The sequence below is a fragment of the Apis laboriosa genome, unplaced genomic scaffold, assembly GCF_014066325.1.
Source record: "Apis laboriosa isolate Shangri-la unplaced genomic scaffold, ASM1406632v1 scaffold5_cov152, whole genome shotgun sequence".
NCBI classification, from domain to species: Eukaryota; Metazoa; Arthropoda; class Insecta; order Hymenoptera; family Apidae; genus Apis; species Apis laboriosa.
The window spans coordinates 2,729,745-2,748,249 of record NW_025223857.1 but is presented as its reverse complement, the minus strand read 5'-3'; the positions used below and the strand labels follow the sequence as shown (position 1 = coordinate 2,748,249).

The following is an 18,505-nucleotide window of genomic DNA, read 5'->3' as shown; positions in this document are numbered from 1 at the left end:
TTTATTTATTAAATATATAGTTTATTAAATTATACTAAATTAACATACAAAGAACATTTTTGTAACAAATATATTTCGTATCACATTTGCTTTTATTGCATATTTTACTATTAATAATACAAGATACATATATTTCATGTTAAAAAAATAAAAATCACAAAAATTAATATTTTTTATAAATAACAGAAAAACGTTATTTTTTACATAAAAAAATGTGTCACGAAATTGACACGAAAGACGGATGAGAATTAACTTTGGTTCAAATATATTTATTCAATAAAGAAACACTCGATTATATTCTATAACATTCTAAATCATATAAAAAATTTAAGAACTTCGTTCTCACATAATTGCATACATAATTGCATAAATTTTTGAAATTTTAATAAAATTTTGCGCTATTTTTTCTCTCTCTACTAGAACTTATCTATTTGCATCGAGAAATTTATAAAATATTTACAATAATATTTCTTATGCATCCACGATGGTTCTATCTATTTGTCAGTACGATAAAAATATAAGTAAAATTATAGTTTTATAAAAATTCAACATACGTAATTTATAATTTAAATTAATACTTATTTTAACTTTTTTTTTTGTCGCAGAAATATTTAACGTTAAAAATAAAAATAAAAATTTTAAATATAATTAAGTTTCGTTTTCATCCGTTTCGATTCGAACCTCGTTCCAAGGTTGAATGTTTCCGCTTCCTCCGAATAAGAAGACGATCATGCAAACTATGCACACCCCAGCACCAATCCAGAACAATGTTTGCCATCTTTCGATAGGATTCTAAAAAGAATTAAAAAGACAAATTATATATGCGTATAATATTTGCAAGATCATTTTTCAATGAATAAACACATTTAGCAAATTTAAATAATAATAAGATTAATAGAAAATAACATTCATAATAAGCATAAGCGTTGATTAATGTGCTATATACAAAAAAAAAAAATACACCACACGTACCCACACAGATGCAGGAAAACGATAAAATGCTGTACGATTAGATGTTACTGCGTTGCATGGATGGATTACCTGATGATGCGTCTTGTGGGTACTTCTCGTACTATAAATTTGATGATATAGAGACGAGTAGTACCCACGAGTCGTCATCACCACGAGTATCTGAATAGATGTAATAGTATTGGCCAGTAGGTATAACTCGTACTATAAAATTTGATAATATAGAGACGAGATGTACCCACAAGTCGTCACCACCGTAAAAATCTGAATAGATGCGAATGAGATTAGCTTAGCAAGGCCATCTGCTGTTTAACTTATGCGATTTCTTATATACCGGATTGGTTTATTGATATTGACATATTAATTAGTACTTTATGCACGAATGCGAAAATTACAGATCGCATATATATGTATGTATATTATTATATATCGTATTCATTGTATCGCGTATATATCTCTAATTCTGTTCTAATAATTCTAGATAGAATTCAAAAACATTTATCGTATCGTTTGCAGCAGAGAAATTGCAAATGCATGAATATGAAAGTAGAGCATATATTGTGAAGCAAGGAGTCGATCGCATAGCGCGCATAAAATTTTGAAGCAATTTCATTTTGGATACATCGCACACACGATTTCCCAGTACTGCCCGTACTATGGAGTTACGCAACACAGTACAAGGCTGGACTGAGGTCTCGAATATGCCAAGAGCACCTTTACCGTGCGCAACTGTAATAAGATATTCGTTACTCTATCGCATACGATGAGCACACGAATAAAAAATTACATAATTCTCTATGCGAATAATTTGACATGTATAATTGCCGCTGTGATTAGGAAGCAATAAGCGAAAGCAAAAAGCGGACACTCTTACACTTAGAAGTCGCGTAGAAAGCTTACTTACTCCATATTTTCCAGCTATCTCCTCGACCAGAGGAGAAATAATAAAACCGGAAGTACAACCGATAGTGTTCATGATACCGTATAGAAAACCGGCAAAATTCGGGGAAAGATCTTGATTGTTGGACAGGTTGGAGATGCTCGCCGCTCCGTTAAAGCCAAGCGCCAACATAAGAAATATGTTAGCAAGCACGAACCTGCATCCAACGTATCCGACCAAAATGAAGAAGAATCCAGGCAGGAAGTGAGCTACAAAAGAAAAAAAAGAAAAGAAAAGAAAAGAAAAATAAGAAAAACATTTTCTTCTATCGGTGAAACGAAACGATAAGATTCAAGATTAATCGGCCGCCCTTACAGAAAAACGTTGCGCCTTTACGTATAGTGGTGACACGAAAGATGTTCTTTCTCTTCAACGTATCACCAGCCCAACTGAAAAAGAAGCCGAAGACCATTCTGAAAAGCCAGGGAAGAGCGGCTGCGATACCACCTCTGGTCAATTCGAATCCTAAAGCTTTCGTTAGATAAATCATCATGGCGTTTTGATAAAAGAAGAGGAGAAACATATTCCCGAAATGGCACACGATCAAGCTGAGGAACGGTATTGAAGTAAATATTTCTTTTAACGGTGTTTGTTTCAACGTCGGCTTTACTTTGCGAACTGTGCCCGCTTGTTCACTGAGAAGAAAGAAACAGAGAGGAAAAAAAAACATTAAGCGTACAACACATCTCTCATAAAACTGATGGAGAGAAAGAGAGAGAGAGAGAGAGAGAGAGAGAGAGAGAGAGAGAGAGAGAGAGAAAGTATTAAGTATTCAATAATATAATTTTCACACAAGACACTCACGTGATAATGTAATCCTTTTCTTCAGCCGAGATACCAGGATGCTCTTCGGGAGAATCGTATGCGATAAGCGCCCAGAAAAATATCCAAATCACCATTAACAACGATGGAATGTACCATCCGTTCTCCCATTCCAAGGATTCTGCTATACCAGCGACCAATGGATACGTGAAAATGGTACCGAACGTGCCACCGAGCAACGACCAAACAAAACGTGCCTTCTCGTTCGGAGGCGCCCAACGCGCCACCAAACTGTGACACGCCGGAAACGTTATACCACCGGTCACACCGATGATTATCCTCGAGACTAAAAGAATGCCCCAGTGAAATTGTGCGAGGATTGGGCTGAAGAACGATATCGTAACTGCTAGAATTGATGTCCAGAGTATCGCGTTCTTTGCGCCCCATTTAACGGCCATCATACCGCCCAACAAATTTCCAGGAACATTACCGTAGCTGTACGCGGCTATTAATTGGCCGCGAACTTCGGGCCTCCAATCGAAAGGTAGACCGTTGAATATGTATATACCACTCGGCCTGATCGGTTTCGTATCAGCTCTCCTTACGCGAACGTTGTTCGCCTTTGAATTGGCAAGTGCATTCTGAGCGGCTTCTAACCTCTCCGCAAGGATATAATCTTCGAGATATATGCCGGGATCCAGCCAGGCGATGGCGCGACGTATTCTAACGTCACATGCGGCGCCCGACATGTTGACACCAGCTGTGGGCCGAGCCTTGATCATCGGCACGGCCAGGATTGGCATTTGTAACCTCAACATGTAATTGGTCCAGCAGGCCGTGAACATCATTATACCGATCAAAACTCGCGTCGGGAGCCATCCTATAAAAATGTACGGTATGGTAAAGAATGTTCGACGAGTTCGATGAAATCTTCGCTTTTATTATTATTATTATTATTATTATATTAATTCGTATATTTAGTTCACATAGGAATAGGATAAACAAGATTTTTTAATTTTTGATAAAAATGTATGGATCGTTTGTTTGTAGAGATTGAAGAATATTCGGGGAAAGATATTAGGAAATTTTGAAATTGTCGCTCGCGACTTTTTTTTTCTTTACTTACTTAAACATTTCCAAATTGGAGAATCGGAGTGGGTAAAAAACCAGAAGGGCATACCTTCCTGGATAGATCTCGGAATAAGACGCCAAAAAGGATTCAAGCGTAAAAAGGATAACGTATGTAAATGAACATTAAAAAATTAATTGGCTAATTGACTAATGTTTAATAAGATACAAATTGACAAATTGTCGAATCAATATGTCATGCCAACTATGATCGCTCGATGTTTAACATTGTAAATTTTACCGTTTGTTTTTCTATTTTTAATTAATTTCTATTCGAGCTCGAGTTTTCATTATATCAACCAATTTTTCTATCTATTTTTAAATCGTTTGAATTTCGATTAAATTTTTATGAATATCTAGAGAGAATAACAATTTGTTGTTAAAAAAAAAAAAGAAAAAAATTATATAATCATTAAAGAATATTTTGAAATACTTTTGAAGAGTTTGAGCGTTTGAAAATGAAATTAAATATAAAAATATGCAAAAATTACGTGTAACGTGACTTATCTTCTTACGCGAAAAAGAGGACAACGTTGTATTTGAGTGTAAAGATCTTTCCCATAATACTCATTATTCCTAGTCACATATATAGTAGGTACGTCTTTCAAAGAAAGTTCTCGACCACTTTCCAAGCATTCCACACTGTATTTACAAACTATCGTTACCGTGTGCCGTTATTTACAAAATTGATACTGCTCTGGTTACAGATCCTACTCCCGTTTCGTGTACTATTCCAATGAAAAGTTTCTTATTAGATATTTGATTCGATTTACCCTATCTATGTAAAAATATATAATGTCTAATACGATATCGAAGAGGCACGTAAAGGAGCAATAAAGTTATGAATATTTTAAGTGACTATATAAAGGAGAAAGAAAGAAGGAAAGAAAGAAAAAAAAAAAGACGAAGAAAAAGAGAGACAAATACAGAATATTATTTTGTTGCAGTGGAGAACGCTGATTTTTCAAAAAGAGAATTAACTATAAAATTTGAACGATAATCTTGTAACAAGGTTAAATAACGGGCATGATTCGAAATCTATGCCGGTAAGAATGAAATACACCGATTATACTAAATCGTACTAAACGTACCGAAACGTATCGAAATTTCGAATTGTTGGTCGAAAATGATACGAACTTGGTACCGGTATTCTAATAATTTTAATTGGAATTATTTCAATTGAAAGAATTGATAAAAAGTAATTGGAAATTGATTAGAATACAAACGGCTGAACTAAACCGGTCGTTTCAGAAAATCAGGTTTAACACGTAAGAAAAATAAATTAAATAAAACAAAGATATTCTACTTACGTGGGAAGAATTTCTTGTAATACTGCTTGTACATTCTGTGGTTTCAGCAAAAGAATTCTCGACACGCACCAGTTATGTTGTTATATATTCGAAAGATCTCTTCGAAACATTGTTCAAGAGAAAAACATTATTCGAAGGAAAAATTGATCTCGAAGTTGATGGATTTATGGATTCCGCAAAAGTTTAATTCTGAACACGAGAACCAACTAGAAACCGCTAAGAACTAACTGATGACATCGGTTATTCCGCTGCCTATTTAAGTGGTCGGTAGGTGAGAGTAAGTGGGGAAGCCAGGTACATCCCTTCCATAGGATAACATGGAAAGGACATCGAATTTTAGGGATTGAACCCATGTTACTCCTGCAGCTTGCAGGTCTGCTGACCATCATTTTCCTTTTTCACCATTGTTTTCGCCATTTCTTGGTCGAATGAAAGCTTTCGAAAGATATTCTTAACGAAAAATTATTCAAATATTTTAAAACTAGAATAATTTTACATATAATTAGATATATCATTAACTTGCCATAACTTTTTGTCTATTATGAATTAAACCAAGTTTAAGTTAAGAAAATCGTAAATAATCGGTCAGGTATGCGAATTATGCCGTTCCAGCAAAATTACACGATTGCACTTTTGTTAAAAAACGCTTAATGAAAATTTATAAAATAAGTGCTCTTCGATAAGATAAATATTTCTCGTTTGCTTATATCCAATTTGACGGTAAAAAAAAAAAAAAAAAGATTAGACAAAACGATACGTGAACGTAAAAAAATCTTATATTATTCTCTGTTATTGTCGCGTGTTCATTATGATTCCGGTTCAACATCGTGGGATGCGGCTTCCTTAATTTTCAATAATTTGCCAACATTTTACGTAATTCTGCGGTTTACAGATACACGTGCGAATTTGTGCACCGGCTACGGAATTTCCGTGATGTGTCATTCTTTTTTTATTTTTTTTTCTTTTTCTTTTTTTTTTTTTTTTTTTTTTTTAACTCGAAGATACCATATTTTTCGATCGATTAAATAATGTATATGTTTAATTAAAACGAATATCTTGAAATCTTGTTTTGTAGAAACATCACGGTCGGATTTCACTTGTGACTCAAGAAAAAATGCATCGATTCGAATTATCGCGCGTATTCAAAGTAATTACAGTACATTAACTCGATCACTGTTATGCAAAAAGATCATTGTCTTCGGTGGCTATCGATAAACTTTTGTCCATCGGTAACAGGCTACCAATTATCGGTGCTCTTGTTGACATGAATCGCGATGTTAATTGAAAGAAGACACTATGAATCAGTATTGAAGAAAATAGAAAAAATAAAAAATATTAATACGACCCAATGATCTATAGATACGCGATGTATGAATTGATGTGTGAATTGATTTTAGATTAGAAAAAGTAAAATAAAATTAAATTAAATTAGAAGAAAAATAAATAATTCTTTTTTTTCTTTTTTATTCGATTTTTTTATTCAACAAAATATATTTTTGGACGAGTCATTGTAAACAACAGGAAACGATTAAATTATATATCGGTATGCTGCATCGATTGATGATAGTTGTTGCAGTTTTGAATAATAATTTGATCCCTAACTTATAGATAAAAAATATATAATAAATATTTATTATAATAATAAATCTTTGTAAAGATAATTATATTCATATGGAAGATTTCCCATTTATAATTTGTTAAACGTTTTAATTTCATTTATTTTTGGAAATTTTATTTAAACAGTGTGAATCTCTCTGTTGAGTTTACATTGATGATTAAATAATTATTCAACGATAATTATACGATCAAGAAGATTACATATGAAAGTAGAAAGTAAATATATAGTTTGTTGTTAAAAATACGTTTTACGTTTAAAATATTTCCAAATGCTCCAGGTAGCATGCAGACTTTCTAAAAATTACACGGATTATCCTGACCCATGAAGAATAATTATACATTTCCATGGTTAGGTAGCCCTTATCCATGGAGACTATTCTGTACCCTTCGACAATAAACTTTGTGCATTTCTTAGCAAAATCCTTGGGCTCAAATAAATCTATGTACAGAAGTGTTCAATGGACCTACCTACCTGCAGAAAACTTTCAAGCGTTAGATAAGGTCAACGGGCAATTGAGTGACTAGCAAGCAAACTACGTCTATTATACTTAAAAATAATTTTTAAATATAATATTTTAAAATAAATTTTTTTACTATTATTTGATAAAATTTACTTGATAAAAATTCGAAACATTGTAATTAAAATTCAAAACAAATTTACAAATGAATTTATTTATTTTTATTTATTTATTTATTTATCTTAATTTAAGAATTCAAGTGTTTAAGATTTTTTAATTTAATTCATAGATAAATTTTTTAATTTATTCTATGAAGAAAAAATATATTAAAAATGGAAATTTTCACAATCTGAAGATATTCATGGTGGTTCGTGGTACAGTGTAATAATAAATCACGAACTTTCGTTGGACAAGCAAATTTTTCAAAGGTTGGGTATTGACAATGAGGTTCGAAAGAAGATGGTGAAAACGAATTTTCAAACGGGGCCTGTGCATACTTTGTAATGCCGTGTTTCAGGTACCCTGAAAGTCATAACTCTTAGACTCGTCATGCTTTTCAAACTAAATTTCGTTCAGGTATATCCTACACTAGCGTTCCTCAAACTTTTTCTACAGAACACTTCACAAATCCTGAAATTTTAACAGAACGATTGCTATTTTTATAAGATTTTTATAAAATAAGGGATAGATATAAATAAATTAAAACATTGGTTTTGATAGGAGGAACAGAAGAACGCGAAAAAAAGAGCATCTGATTTTTAAATATTTTTGAATTTGTTTGAATTTGCCTTAATATTTAAAACACAATATTAATTTTAATTAAATTCATGAAACATTTATTCATTTTTTTGTAGAATACAATTTGAGAAACGCTGACCCTATACTTTTAAATAAACAGCTTGAAAATGAATCTGTCATCCAAACGACGTATCCTTACTATTGCAATAAAATGAAATTATGTTTTTTTTGTTCATTAGGATGGTTCAAGATTACTTTATTTTTTCCAATTTTTTGTTAATTAAAAATTCACATTAAGGTACATAACCAAATGTTAATCAGTGCTATTTCTGATATTTATAAAATAGAAATCTTTATTTCTTTTAAAGGATATCGGCAACCTTAACAGTCGGCAACAATGACCTTGAAACCATTAGTAATTAAAGGAGATAATTAGATGTTCCGTTTTTGGGGAAAACTTTACATGGTAAATTAAATATATTTAAATATGTATTACAAATATATCGATTGTATTTGTTTCTTTTTTCATAAAATTAAAATTGATAATATATTTAGAAATTAATGATTTAAATATTGAATAAATGTTTAAAACCTTGAATCATATTTTTTTCGTTTCAAAGTTCATCACTGATGTCTGCGAAGGCATATTTATAGATTAGCCAGTTACTTACAATTCTGATAACAGTTAATATCGTATGCGTATTAAATTGGTAAAATTAATTTGAAAATGAAAAACGGGAATCAAATAACCGCCGAAGCTTTGAAGCAACAGGTATTTGAATTTTTTCATTTTTTTCTTTTTATTCATTTTTTCTTGTTTATGGTTTTTAATTGTTTTCGCAGTGACATTTAAGGTTATGTGATTTTTTATTAGTGTTATATATGTTATTGTCAAAAATTCACAAATGAAAGAGAAATAAATAAAAAAATGTAAATAATAAAAACTAGTTATTCAATTAGAGATTAATGATATTTAATCTTTTAAAATATATTTATTTTCATATAATAATAATATCTAGATTTAATATTTAACATTTTATTTTTTTGTAAACAGTACTTTACATTATTTTTGTAAATAGTACTTTAACTAAATTGTTTTTGAATAATTAACAAAATTAATAATATAAATATATATATTACTTAAAAATATAAATATTGAATGTTATGAAATTAAATTTACACAAATTTCGTAAATAATTTTTGGAAGAAAAGAAAAATTTTCATTGATATTATATAATAAAATATTTATCAAGTTAATTCAATTCAAATTAAAATTAATAAAAAAACATTGGCATAAATTAATTTAAAAAAATTAATTTTAATCAAATCGTTTAATTATTAAATGCACAATTAATTTATTAAATTTATAAAATTCAGAAAATACAATATAATATGTTAAAAATTTTTTGAAAATATATTTATATTCTTATTTTGTTCTTATTTCAAAAATAAAATTATTGGGACTATTTTAAAAATGTAAAAATTTATGATTGATGATACGTAAATTTTATTTTATTGTAGATATATATGTATATATACTATTATTATTTACATACAATATTTATTTTTGAATCTATACTTAGAATCTATACTTAGAATACATATATAAAATTATTCAAATTTTATTTATTTTATTAAATTATTAAGATTTTAAATAATAAATAAATACTTACGTTTTCTTACTCGCGATATAAGGGGAATTCCCTCCTCTTCGTAACGGAACATTGCGTTTTTGTTTAGATAAATTTTTTAGTTAACGTATTCGTGCTGTATAACAGGCTAGACCGGCTATACAGTGCACAACTGAAACTAAAATGTGCATCGATGAAAATTAATCAGTGAATCAATTGCAATTCTGTACTTATCATGTTTACAAATGTTTTTTGTATCATATATAGTGATTAATTTTTAATATTTTTAGTTATTATGTTCATTATCACAGAAAACTTATCTTATCTATAATTATATTCCTTTTATCCTTATCATTTTATCCTTTTTTTTACATAAAAAAAATAAAATAAAATATATATAAAATAAAATTATTTTCCATTTTCACTACAATGAATTTTTGTAACAATAAATATATATATAAGTATATGTAATATACTATATATATATATATAATAAATATATATATAAGTATATGTAAATTATCTAAAGTTTGGATTCAAACCAGTTTGAACAGCTGAATTTACAATTAGTTACTATAAAAAATATTTTTATTTATTATTTTTATATATATAATATTTATATTATTATATTATATTAATATAAAACACAAAAAATGAAATGTATTAAATTTAATACATTTATCATTTTCAGATAATTTTTCATCATATATATAAATATATCATATTAACTGTGCAATATAATATGAAAATATAATTTTTCGTTTTGAACAAATTTTATATGCAAAATTCATTTATATTTCTAGGGTATCGAATATGTTTTTGGAATAATGGGACATCCTGTGATCGATTTAGCCTTATCTATGCAAATTGCGGGCCTTCAATATCTTGGATTTAGAAATGAACAAGCTGCATGTTATGCTGCGCAAGCTTATGGATATTTAACGAGTAAGCGGCAAAAAGGAAGAATTGTTACATATGAAACAAATGATTTTTAAGATATAATTAAAATATTCATTATTACGTAAAGGTTTTTTCTTTTATTTATGCCAATATCACGAATTAATTAATTTTTATAATTAGGAAAACCAGCAGTAGTTTTATGCGTCTCTGGGCCAGGATTGCTTCATGTTATCGGAGGTATGGCAAACGCTCAAATAAATTGCTGGTAAATCTTGTTTTGTTTATATAATTATAATATAGTTTAATTTTCATTTTATAAATTTTAAATTAAAAGTATTTTCTATTCGAAAAAAATATATTCCATGCAAAATTCATTGACACAACATATTACAATAATTAAAATTTTTATATTATTGTATTGGATTATAATTATCATGTCTTTTATTAATATATAAATCTTTCATCTCATAAAAATAGTAATCTTATATGAAATGATTATAATTATATAATTTGATTTACATTCATTGTACCATTTAATTTAATTTAAAAAAAATAATTTTTAAGTTAGATAATGATTATATAAATCATGTTTCGTAGAATTGTATTAAAAAGTGTAAAAACATTAAAAAAGATTTTTTATTCTTTTAACATTTCTTATTTTTGATTTTTGTAATTTGTTCCATGCTCTTACATAGGCCACTCATAGTAATTGGTGGATCTTGTGCTCAAGACCATGAAGGTATTGGAGGTTTTCAGGAATGGCCACAGGTAGAATCTAGTAAACCCTATTGTAAATATGCTGTCAGACCGCCGTCTGCAATATTAATACCGCTTCACGTAGAAAAAGCCGTTCGAAATTCTATTTATGGTCGACCAGGTAGATTTGATATATAGAATTTACAATTAATTAGAGTAAAAAATATACGTCTTTATTATTATATTATGAATTTTTTCAGGTGTCGCGTATTTAGATTTACCAGCTACTATCTTAAATCAATCAGTTGACGAAGAAAATATATATAATGTAGCGCAATGTCCACCACCGCCATTGATATTTCCCGATTATCGACTTATTAAACAAGCGGCTACTTTGCTCATGCAAGCAAAAAAACCATTGTTAATTATAGGAAAAGGTAGTTGTAAAAATTATTGTAATAATAATATTATCACATAGATTTAAGAAAAAATTTATATCAATTACAAAATTTTTTTGGAGGAGCTGCCTATGGAAGAGCAGAAAATGAAATTCGTAGTTTAGTATATTCAACCAAAATTCCTTTTCTTCCTATGCCAATGGCTAAAGGTGTTGTTCCGGATACCGATGAACGATGTATTTCTAGCGCTAGAACATATGTATTGCAACAAAGCGATGTCATTTTATTGTTAGGTGCAAGATTAAATTGGATGTTACACTTTGGTAAATCGCCTCGCTTCCAACCTGATGTTAAAATGATACAGGTATTATAATATTGCTCGAATAATTTTTATTAAAAAAAGCTTAATATATTCATATTATAGATCGATTTGTGTCCAGAAGAATTACATAATTCTGTTTCTTCTGCAATTGCAATTCAATCTGATATATCTACAGCTATAGAAAGTCTTGTTACTATTTTGAAAGAGCACAAATGGTCTATTACAGAAAATAATCCATGGTGGAAAGATTTATTAGCTAAATCAAATAAAAATAAAACAATAATACAGGTAAATGCCATGTATATAGTACTAGTCTACAAAATAAAACATTTTTTTGTTTTTTTTTTTTATTTTATAGAAAATGTCAATGGATACTTCAGTACCATTAAATTATTATGCTGCTTTTAAACATATTCAAGATATCCTTCCATCTGGCTAGTAAAAGTTTTTATATAAAGCAAAATATATAAATTTAATAATACGATTATGAAATAAATAATAAATATTTTTTTTTTTATAGATTGTATTATTTGCTCAGAAGGAGCTAATACTATGGATATCGGAAAGATGATTTTATTAAATAATAAGCCGCGACATAGATTAGATGCTGCTACTTTTGGTACTATGGGTGTTGGTTTGGGTTTTGGTATAGCAGCTGCTCTTTATTGTAAAAATTATGCTCCTACAAAGCGAGTTCTTTGTGTAGAAGGAGATAGTGCATTTGGATTTTCTGGCATGGAAATTGAAACAATGTTTAGGTGAATAATTTAAGTTATCAAATACAAAGATTAAAAAAAATAAGATTAGATTAATTTTTTTGATAATTTTCAATATTTTAGATATAAATTGCCTATTATTATCATTATTATAAATAATAATGGTATTTATAGTGGTTTTGATAAAGAAACATTTAGGCAAATACAAGCTTCAGGTGAATCAACACAAGTGTAAGTTTTTTGAAAATATATTCATATAGAAATAGATATATAGAAATATTACAAATATATTGATTTTTAGAACACCACCAAATTGTTTAACATCAGAAACACATTATGAAAAAATGTTAGAAATGTTTGGTCGCAAAGGACACTTTTGTACTACTGTACAAGATATACAACAGGCACTTAAGATATGTCTTCAGGTAAAATAATTTTTCATTTAATTTTTATAAAATTAGCAATTTTAATAGAAAAATAACTTTATTACAGACTACTGATTCTCCTAGTTTGTTAAATATCATGATTAATCCCCAGGCAGATCGTAAACAACAAAAATTTACTTGGTTAACAGAATCAAAACTTTAAATTTATTGATTTTATAAATTTTATAACATATAATTAATGATGAAAAATATAAATAATAGTAAAAAGAAATGAAAAAAATATAAATTTTAAATTTATTTCTATTGTTTGTAAAAACAAATGTAAATATAAATATACAAAATATTTATTAATAAAATTAAATATTACATATTGTTTGAATACGCTAGTAATTTTTCTTTAAAAGCAGCAGAAGATAAATTATTTAAATTAAACTGCAATTCACTTTCACTTTCATCATTATTTAAAATATTTTTAACATTTATGTCCATGTTTTGGGCTATTGTGGTTAATGTCTTGTTTGCATCAATTACAGCTATATGAAGTTGTCCATTCTTTTTTACAAGATCATTAATTATGTCCAATTCATTTTTTCTAATAAATAAAAAAAATTTAATTACATAATTACTTATTATATATTATTTATGCAATAAATAAAATTATTTATTAGGACATATTTTGAAATAAATTTTTTATTAATAACGAAGATTTATAATAAAATAAATATTTAATTTTTAGAAATATTTGAATCTTCTAAAAATCTTACATTTTTAATGTTGTATTGTTAATAGAAATCAGTGTTTTTTGAATTTCAATTTTAATATCGATTTCACGATTCTCATCTGATTCCGTACTCATTTGCACCAAAATTTTACGAACTTTAAATAACAGGTGAATAATAATATAAAAATTATATAAAAATTTCAATAAAATAATGAATTATAAAATATCACACATCATGAAAATTGAATATAATTTATACGTATACAAAAAATATTATAACCAATGATATAACCAATGATTCTTTTTAAAATTAAAGGTAAAAAATTATAGGTCCAAAATCTTATTGCGTACTAGTTTTTCATTGGTTAATTTTATATTTTAGATATACGTTATATATACATATATAACAAATTTAAATTTATTATATATATATATATATTTGTATAAAAATTTTATTACATTATTATTATATATTTTTTTTAAATATATATCTAGTAATTAATTAAAATATATATTATTGGTTGTTACCAAGAGTAACATTCTACCAATGACAATATAGAAGGACTGTTGACTGTCGTTTCACCAATGCATGCAGCTGACGTCACTTAAAATCGTGTCGCATGAAATAGAACCTTGAAACTGTAAATTATCGTAAAAAGTCATGACACCGAAAACATTGAGTATAGAACAGAGCGACGAGACAAAACGTGTCGTGATGATAATGAACAGAGGTCCATAAACTGGAGATCGTGTACACTTGAGGTTAATCATTCTTGGTATCACGCTCCAAATGCTTGCGCAGTTTGATCGTAATTTTGTTCGAGTGCCTGGTTTTTCTATTAGCTGATGAATTCAGAATCGTTTTGTGGAACCGCGTAACTAAAAGATTATTAAGATTTTTCTAGTCTTTTGCTGACAAAATATATTAATATGGCAGATTTTGCGTTAAATGGATTTAGCAGTGATCAGACTGAGAAAATCCTTCAATTTCAGGTGAATCATCATATTATATGCTAAATTATTTAATTTTCAATTTAATTTTTGTAATTACAATGAAATAATAATATTGTGATGGTTTTAGGACTTGACAGGCATCGAGGATCTGTCAATTTGCAGAGATGTCTTACAAAGGCATAATTGGAATTTGGAGGTTGCTGTTCAGGTAAATTTCTCTTGCTATATATTCTTTAAATATTATTAACTATTATATATTTGCAATAAAATTGCAAAAAGAAATTTATATATAATTGTTTTATAATTTTGATATATTTGATTTTTATATCATATATAGGTCAATTGTGTAACAGAAGTTATTAATAATTCATTATAGATTGATAAAAGATTCTTAAAAAATATTATATATTATTTATAGAATGTCAATAATATATATTTTTATATTATTTATTTTATATATAACAATTAATATTTATTAATTAAATTTTAGAAAACTTTAGAAAATTTTTAGAAAAATAGATAAATATAATTATATTGTAAAAAAAAATGTTTTATTGTTTTATTTAGGAACAATTAAATTTGTATGAAGGAAGACCATCAATGTATGCACAGGACTCAAGATCACGACCACCTCAGGTTGTTGATGACAGTAGTTCTAGAATATATTTTCATTATTCTGGAAGCTCTAATGGCAGGGGTAGTTATTTATGGTATATCTTTTCATTATGTTATGAAAGAGTGATCAGCATCTTACAACTACTTCTTTCAATATTTAGGAGAAATGTTAGACCTGGTATGTTTCAATTTTATAATGATTAATTTTTAGAAAACAGTTCTATAAGAAAAACTAATATATTAATTGCATTTCAAGTATCTTCTGATCCTGTGGAAGATGTGATTAGCTTCATTCGAAGTTATGAAGAATGTTATGGTAGTAGTCATCCTGTTTTTTATCAAGGGTCTTATAGTCAAGCTCTTTCTGATGCAAAACAAGAATTGAGGTTTTTATTGGTATATTTACATAAAGATGAAGCTCAAAATATTGATCAATGGTGCAGGTAACTTTTTTAGATTGTTGTTGAATTGAAAATAAATTTTAAAGAAAAGTTAAAATAATTAAAATTAAATTTTGATATAAATTTTATATAGAAATACATTGGGTAATCTAGAAGTTGTTCGATATATAAATACACATACTTTATTTTGGGCATGTAATGTACAATCAGGTGAAGGATATAAAGTAGCAGAAGCTCTTAAATCTGGTTCTTATCCTTTCTTAGCCATTATTGTTTTAAAAGATAATAGAATGACAATAGTTGGCAGGTAATAATCTATGTATATATATTTTATTTTATAATTTTTTTAATTCTTAAATTAATGAATGTAATTATAATATCAAAGATTATATTTATATTGCAGAATGGAAGGCACGCCATCACCATCTGATATAATATCTCGTTTGCAAACGATTATAGATCACAACGAAATTAATTTAATACAAGCTCGTCAAGAAAGGTAAGAAAAATTAGTTAAATTTTTTATTTTTTTGTATTATATTGTTTAATTTATTTTATCATAGAGCTGAACGTAGTGCCGCGCAATCTTTACGTCAACAACAAGATCAGGCATATGAAGAATCATTACGCGCAGATCAAGAAAAGGATCGTAGAAGAGAAGAAGAACGAAAAGCGCGCGAAGAACAAGAGGCTAGAGAAAAAGAACAATTAAATGCACAAGAAATGGAAATTCAACGCATTCGTCGTGAGAAAGAACTTACTATTTGTAAAGTGCCTCTCGAACCAGAGCCTACTAATCCTAATGCATGTCATCTTCAAATTAAACTTGGAGAAAGGACAATGAAAAGACGTTTTCTAATGTCTGACACAGTAGAAGTACGTCGTTTGATTCTTAATTTATTTATTATTAATTTTAATATTATAATAAATTATTTTATTTTTTTAGGATGTATATTATTGGATATTTAGTCAGCCAGATTCTCCAGTGAGTTTTGAAATAACTACAAGTTTTCCGAAAAGAATTCTATATCCGTGTAGAGAAATTTTAACATTATCGGACGTCGGATTAACACACAGAGAAGTTCTCCATGTCAATGATTTAGATGATTAACCTTTATTGATATTTGAATATTGCATTCTTTATGTTTAAGTATCATTCCACAGAAAAATGATACTGTCGTAAGAGACATTTATAAAAAAAAAATAATATATATATATATACACATAAAAATATATATATATTTGATACATTCGAGTATTTTATGTGAAGCGTAGTACATTGTCAGAAATGCAGTTTTATCACAGATCTATAAAATATGTTAAAAAAAGAAATCAAAGAATGATTAATTGTATTGCATTTTCTGCATAGAACTATCGTATCAACTATGAGTACATTTATTATATACTGTGAATAATACGCTCACTAAAATACACATTGAATAGAAAACAACAGATTTTGTTGTAGAAACTAAAAAAAGGAACTTATATATATATATAATATGACTTCACAAAAGCTGTACACCAAACATTTATTATATTTGTCTTAATTAACATTTTAGCTTACAAACAAATTTTTTAATAAGCTGACTAAGAAATGTAAATAATTTATAAAACAAATGACCGAACATAATAAATAATTAAAGTACAGATTTAATTCATGTATGTGTATATATATATATATATATATATACACACTTCATAAAATTTTATGAATGTTGAAACTACAATAATTTTGCATTGTCTTAAATCTGTACTTTAAATATAATCAACAAAAAATTTTTAACAAGTATGGTTCCTTTTGCATTTTACTTCACAATTCTGGTCAGTCTTATTAAAAATGCTATTAGATGCAAAAACGCAATAGATTTACTAATCACATTAAATTATATCCAATGCAAGTTTCTGTATCAGAAAGAAAAAGAAAAGTTGAATGAAAATAGTTTATCTTAGAAGATAATCAAATTCTTTTTGTATCACAATTTTATAAATGTGCACATAAATATAGCTATTTCTTTTTCTTTTCATTCAGAAATATTTTTCTGTGATGAAAGTCTAAATTAAATGTTATCATATATATTTTAAAGAATATCTTAAAGAAAATTTCTTATCATTGTAAGTTCAAATAATTTTTGTTGCTTTATTTTTGGGTTGTAAGGAAATTGTTTAGAACATATGTTATTATTGATTTATTAATGTTGGGATATTGGAAGTCAAATATGTATAATTTTTAAAGTGTTCGTTTGAAGCGTTCATGATTAATTTTTTTATGCTTTTCTTTTGTAGAAAACTAAACTGAACAAAAACAAGCATACGAATTTGTATTGCTCCTTCTAAATGTTCTATGGAAGAATATAAAATATTCAAGAGCAATCTATATAGCATTTATACATATATAAATATACACATATATATACATATGCATATAAATCGTTTGATAAAATGAATATAACAATCTGTGCAATGCAACAGATTTGTTAATCATTAAATGTAAACTTTTGTATACACATTTTGTGATCTAGTTTTGATACGTCTTTATTTTCATTTAGATACTCTTCTGTATATACGTAAACCAGCAAATGTCTGATGCTGGATATTGCTATGTTTCTTTGTTAATATCTAATGCTTAAATAAACATGTTTGAGAATACATATTTTTCATTTTGTCATTTTATTATATAGTTAACCATATTTTTAATTTCATTATAAATTCCTTAATAATTTTAATTAAATATTATATATTTGTATACTATAATTTTTATGTCAATATCAAGCATCAGATGTAAGTACATCTATAGCATAAAATATAATTAAGGAATTATTTAACAAATAATTATTATATAATTA

At 27.4% G+C, this 18,505-nt stretch overlaps 4 protein-coding genes and 1 long non-coding RNA gene across 9 annotated transcripts; 3 read left to right on the top strand and 2 right to left on the bottom strand.

Annotated features, from left to right (window-relative positions):
* Nucleotides 1-599: 599 nt before the first annotated feature.
* LOC122717989 (vesicular glutamate transporter 2.1-like) lies at nucleotides 600-9,734 on the bottom strand. Of its 2 annotated transcripts, none has more exons than XM_043942602.1 (5): nucleotides 9,596-9,734; nucleotides 2,714-3,551; nucleotides 2,225-2,544; nucleotides 1,874-2,118; nucleotides 600-792 (listed from the first exon to the last, which is right to left on the bottom strand). In XM_043942602.1, the coding sequence occupies exons 1-5, from the start codon at nucleotides 9,645-9,647 to the stop codon at nucleotides 649-651; spliced, it is 1,599 nt and encodes a 532-aa protein (XP_043798537.1). In that variant the 5' UTR covers nucleotides 9,648-9,734; the 3' UTR covers nucleotides 600-648. The 2 variants fall into 2 exon arrangements, with proteins under 2 accessions (XP_043798537.1, XP_043798538.1); XM_043942603.1 differs by lacking the exon at nucleotides 9,596-9,734 and adding an exon at nucleotides 5,110-5,247.
* On the top strand, nucleotides 3,561-5,289 carry LOC122717990. Its single transcript, XR_006347292.1, has 3 exons — nucleotides 3,561-3,910; nucleotides 4,507-5,067; nucleotides 5,157-5,289. It is a non-coding gene; the product is annotated as an uncharacterized LOC122717990 (long non-coding RNA).
* On the top strand, nucleotides 8,556-13,243 carry LOC122717988 (2-hydroxyacyl-CoA lyase 1). Of its 4 annotated transcripts, none has more exons than XM_043942599.1 (12): nucleotides 8,556-8,694; nucleotides 10,357-10,498; nucleotides 10,634-10,690; nucleotides 11,149-11,330; nucleotides 11,410-11,586; nucleotides 11,670-11,911; nucleotides 11,972-12,157; nucleotides 12,228-12,303; nucleotides 12,390-12,627; nucleotides 12,709-12,816; nucleotides 12,887-13,010; nucleotides 13,078-13,243. In XM_043942599.1, the coding sequence occupies exons 2-12, from the start codon at nucleotides 10,464-10,466 to the stop codon at nucleotides 13,171-13,173; spliced, it is 1,521 nt and encodes a 506-aa protein (XP_043798534.1). In that variant the 5' UTR covers nucleotides 8,556-8,694; nucleotides 10,357-10,463; the 3' UTR covers nucleotides 13,174-13,243. The 4 variants fall into 4 exon arrangements, with proteins under 4 accessions (XP_043798534.1, XP_043798536.1, XP_043798535.1 ...); XM_043942601.1 differs by having other exon boundaries at nucleotides 8,650-8,694; nucleotides 10,634-10,718; nucleotides 13,078-13,242; XM_043942600.1 differs by lacking the exon at nucleotides 8,556-8,694 and adding an exon at nucleotides 9,651-9,779.
* A 91-nt stretch (nucleotides 13,244-13,334) lies between these two features.
* LOC122718089 lies at nucleotides 13,335-13,944 on the bottom strand. Its single transcript, XM_043942779.1, has 2 exons — nucleotides 13,736-13,944; nucleotides 13,335-13,563 (listed from the first exon to the last, which is right to left on the bottom strand). The coding sequence occupies exons 1-2, from the start codon at nucleotides 13,825-13,827 to the stop codon at nucleotides 13,335-13,337; spliced, it is 321 nt and encodes a 106-aa protein (XP_043798714.1). The 5' UTR covers nucleotides 13,828-13,944.
* Nucleotides 13,945-14,297: 353 nt separating this feature from the next.
* On the top strand, nucleotides 14,298-18,308 carry LOC122718262 (FAS-associated factor 2). Its single transcript, XM_043943140.1, has 8 exons — nucleotides 14,298-14,685; nucleotides 14,774-14,854; nucleotides 15,214-15,439; nucleotides 15,518-15,704; nucleotides 15,796-15,969; nucleotides 16,066-16,161; nucleotides 16,226-16,538; nucleotides 16,609-18,308. Exons 1-8 carry the CDS (start codon nucleotides 14,623-14,625, stop codon nucleotides 16,771-16,773), a joined length of 1,305 nt encoding a protein of 434 aa, XP_043799075.1. The 5' UTR covers nucleotides 14,298-14,622; the 3' UTR covers nucleotides 16,774-18,308.
* The last annotated feature ends 197 nt before the right edge of the window (nucleotides 18,309-18,505 follow it).